We start from the raw sequence: 4,556 nt of genomic DNA on the forward strand, positions 1-4,556 counted from the left end.
ACCACTGGGACCCTCTGCTGACCACTGGGACACTCTGCTGACCGCTGGGACACTCTGCTGACCGCTGGGACACTCTGATGACCACTGGGATCCTCTGCTGACCACTGGGATCCTCTGCTGACCACTGGGACCCTCTGCTGACCATTGGGACACTCTGCTGACCACTGGGACACTCTGCTGACCACTGGGACACTCTGCTGACCGCTGGGACACTCTGCTGACCGCTGGGACACTCTGATGACCACTGGGACACTCTGCTGACCATTGGGACACTCTACTGACCACTGGGACACTCTGCTGACCGCTGGGACACTCTGCTGACCGCTGGGACATTCTGCTGACCACTGGGACACTCTGCTGACCATTGGGACACTCTACTGACCACTGGGACACTCTGATGACCGCTGGGACACTCTGATGACCACTGGGACACTCTGCTGACCGCTGGGACACTCTGCTGACCGCTGGGACATTCTGCTGACCACTGGGACACTCTGCTGACCATTGGGACACTCTACTGACCACTGGGACACTCTGATGACCGCTGGGACACTCTGCTGACCACTGGGACACTCTGCTGACCGCTGGGATACTCTGCTGACCATAGGGACCCTCTGCTGACCACTGGGACGCTCTACTGACCATTGGGACCCTCTATTGGCCATTGGGACCCTCTACTGACTATTGGGCCCCTCTGCTGACCACTGGGACCATACGATGTCTCCTGGGACCCTCTAGTGACCTTCTAGTGACCATTAGGACTCTAATGACCATTGGGACCCTCTATTGGCCATTGGGACCCTCTACTGACCATTGGGACCTTTTACTGACTATTGGGACCTTCTGCTGACCATTAGGATTCTCTGCTGACCATTGGGACCCTCTGCTGGCCATTAGGACCTTCTACTGACCATTGGGACTCTCTACTGACTATTGGGACCCTCTGCTGACCACTGGGACCCTCTGCTGACCACTGGGACCCTCTACTGACCATTAGGACCCTCTATTGACCATTGGGATCCTCTACTGACCATTGGGACCCTCTACTGACCATTGGGATCCTCTGCTGACCATTGGGATCCTCTGCTGACCATTGTGATCCTCTGCTGACCATTGGAACCTTCTAGTGACCATTGGGACCCTCTACTGACCATTGGGACCCTCTACTGACCACTAGGATCCTCCAATTCCCATCTCTCTCTTCCAGCCCCCTCCATCCAACCCCTCCAACTCCCCCATTCCACCTCCTCGTGCCACCCCCACCGTGTGACCTCCGTGTCCCCCTTCCCGCAGGAATACCTCAACAGCATCCTGCAGCACGCCAAGGACTTCAAGGAATACCACCGGAGCGTGAGCGGAAAGATCCAGAAGCTGACCAAGGCCGTGGCCACCTACCACGCCAACACCGAGCGCGAGCAGAAGAAGGAGAACGAGCGCATCGAGAAGGAGCGGATGCGGCGGCTCATGGTGAGCTGGGCTGGGATCCTGGGACAAGGGGTGGGATTGGGAAGGGTGGCCGGGTCCAGAAGGTGGTCAGTGGTCCAGCTGGTGGTCAGTGGTGTCCCTCACGGGTCACTGAGGGGTCAGTTCTGGTCTCTGTTTTCATTGATGGACGTGGATGCGGCAGCTCGTGGTGAGCTGGGCTGGGATCCTGGGACAAGGGACGGGATTGGGAATGGTGGCCAGGTTCAGAGGGTGGTCAGTGGTCCAGCTGGTGGTCAGTGGTGTCCCTCAGGGGTCTGGTCTATGTGGGGTCAGTTCTGGTCAATGTTTTCATTGATTGACGTGGATGTGGCAGCTCATGGTGAGCTGGGCTGGGATCCTGGGACAAGGGGTGGGATTGGGAAGGGTGGCCAGGTCCAGAGGGTGGTCAGTGGTCAGCTGGTGGCCACTGTCCAGTGGTGTCCCTCAGGGGTCACTGAGGGGTCAGTTGTGGTCATTGTTTTTACTGATGATGTCATCGGCTCGTGGTGAGCTGGGCTGGGATCCTGGGACAAGGGGTGGGATTGGGAAGGGTGGCCAGGTCCAGAGGGTGGTCAGTGGTCCAGCTGGTGGCCACTGACCAGTGGTGTCCCTCAGGGGTCACTGAGGGGTCAGTTGTCATTGCTTTTACTGATGATGTCACTGGCTCCTGGTGAGCTGGGCTGGGATCCTGGGACAAGGGGTGGGATTGGGAAGGGTGGCCAGGTCCAGAGGGTGGTCAGTGGTCCAGCTGGTGGCCACTGACCAGTGGTGTCCCTCAGGGGTCACTGAGGGGTCAGTTGTCATTGCTTTTACTGATGATGTCACTGGCTCCTGGTGAGCTGGGCTGGGATCCTGGGACAAGGGGTGGGATTGGGAAGGGTGGCCAGGTCCAGAGGGTGGTCAGTGGTCCAGCTGGTGGCCACTGACCAGTGGTGTCCCTCAGGGGTCACTGAGGGGTCAGTTGTCATTGCTTTTACTGATGATGTCACTGGCTCCTGGTGAGCTGGGCTGGGATCCTGGGACAAGGGGTGGGATTGGGAAGGGTGGCCAGGTCCAGAGGGTGGTCAGTGGTCCAGCTGGTGGCCACTGACCAGTGGTGTCCCTCAGGGGTCACTGAGGGGTCAGTTGTCATTGCTTTTACTGATGATGTCACTGGCTCCTGGTGAGCTGGGCTGGGATCCTGGGACAAGGGGTGGGATTGGGAAGGGTGGCCAGGTCCAGAGGGTGGTCAGTGGTCCAGCTGGTGGCCACTGACCAGTGGTGTCCCTCAGGGGTCACTGAGGGGTCAGTTGTCATTGCTTTTACTGATGATGTCACTGGCTCCTGGTGAGCTGGGCTGGGATCCTGGGACAAGGGGTGGGATTGGGAAGGGTGGCCAGGTCCAGAGGGTGGTCAGTGGTCCAGCTGGTGGCCACTGACCAGTGGTGTCCCTCAGGGGTCACTGAGGGGTCAGTTGTCATTGCTTTTACTGATGATGTCACTGGCTCCTGGTGAGCTGGGCTGGGATCCTGGGACAAGGGGTGGGATTGGGAAGGGTGGCCAGGTCCAGAGGGTGGTCAGTGGTCCAGCTGGTGGCCACTGACCAGTGGTGTCCCTCAGGGGTCACTGAGGGGTCAGTTGTCATTGCTTTTACTGATGATGTCACTGGCTCCTGGTGAGCTGGGCTGGGATCCTGGGACAAGGGGTGGGATTGGGAAGGGTGGCCAGGTCCAGAGGGTGGTCAGTGGTCCAGCTGGTGGCCACTGACCAGTGGTGTCCCTCAGGGGTCACTGAGGGGTCAGTTGTCATTGCTTTTACTGATGATGTCACTGGCTCCTGGTGAGCTGGGCTGGGATCCTGGGACAAGGGGTGGGATTGGGAAGGGTGGCCAGGTCCAGAGGGTGGTCAGTGGTCCAGCTGGTGGCCACTGACCAGTGGTGTCCCTCAGGGGTCACTGAGGGGTCAGTTGTCATTGCTTTTACTGATGATGTCACTGGCTCCTGGTGAGCTGGGCTGGGATCCTGGGACAAGGGGTGGGATTGGGAAGGGTGGCCAGGTCCAGAGGGTGGTCAGTGGTCCAGCTGGTGGCCACTGACCAGTGGTGTCCCTCAGGGGTCACTGAGGGGTCAGTTGTCATTGCTTTTACTGATGATGTCACTGGCTCCTGGTGAGCTGGGCTGGGATCCTGGGACAAGGGGTGGGATTGGGAAGGGTGGCCAGGTCCAGAGGGTGGTCAGTGGTCCAGCTGGTGGCCACTGACCAGTGGTGTCCCTCAGGGGTCACTGAGGGGTCAGTTGTCATTGCTTTTACTGATGATGTCACTGGCTCATGGTGAGCTGGGCTGGGATCCTGGGACAGTGGGTGGGATTGGGAATGGTGGCCAGGTCCAGGAGGTGGTCAGTGGTCCAGCTGGTGTCCACTGACCAGTGGTGTCCCTCAGGGGTCAGTTCTGGTCAATGTTTTTATTGGATGAGGGTGTTGAGTCTTTCACGAGGAGATTTGTAGAGGGAGCGGATGCGGCGGCTCATGGTGAGCTGGGCTGGGATCCTGGGACAAGGGATGGGATTGGGAAGGGTGGCCAGGACCAGGAGGTGGTCAGTGGTCCAGCTGGTGGCCAGTGGTGTCCCTCAGGGGTCAGTTCTGGTCAGTGTTTTCATTGATGGACGTGGATGCGGGGGCTCGTGGTGAGCTGGGCTGGGATCCTGGGACAAGGGACGGGATTGGGAAGGGTGGCCGGGTCCAGAGGGTGGTCAGTGGTCCAGCTGGTGGTCAGTGACCAGTGGTGTCCCTCAGGGGTCACTGAGGGGTCAGTTGTGGTCACTGTTTTTATTGGAAGGTTCCCATAACTCCCTGAGCTGTTTTTCACCCCTGGGCAGGCTGAGGATGAGGATGAGGAGGGATGGAGGCTGAGGAAGGCTCCATGACCCAGAGCTGTTTTGCAGGCCGAGGATGATGCTGAGGAAGGCTCCCCTAACTCCCAGAGCTGTTTTGCAGGCCGAGGATGAGGAGGGCTGAGGCTGAGGCTGAGGCTGAGGAAGGCTCCATGACCCAGAGCTCTTTTTCAGGCCGAGGATGAGGCTGAGGAAGGCTCCCCTAACTCCCAGAGCTCTTTT

At 59.1% G+C, this 4,556-nt stretch overlaps 1 protein-coding gene across 1 annotated transcript in view; it reads left to right on the top strand.

Annotated features, from left to right (window-relative positions):
- Positions 1–4,556, top strand: part of LOC121339972 (transcription activator BRG1-like) — a gene marked incomplete at its 3' end in the record, with an annotated part of 25,421 nt that overhangs the window by 18,601 nt on the left and 2,264 nt on the right. The window contains exon 11 of the mRNA XM_041412255.1: positions 1,294–1,467. Within this exon, the coding sequence (XP_041268189.1) occupies positions 1,294–1,467 (174 nt within the window). The remainder of the gene's footprint in view (positions 1–1,293; positions 1,468–4,556) is intronic.

This window comes from Onychostruthus taczanowskii, unplaced genomic scaffold (genome assembly GCF_017590055.1).
Source record: "Onychostruthus taczanowskii isolate IOZ18803 unplaced genomic scaffold, ASM1759005v1 scaffold389, whole genome shotgun sequence".
NCBI lineage: Eukaryota > Metazoa > Chordata > Aves > Passeriformes > Passeridae > Onychostruthus > Onychostruthus taczanowskii.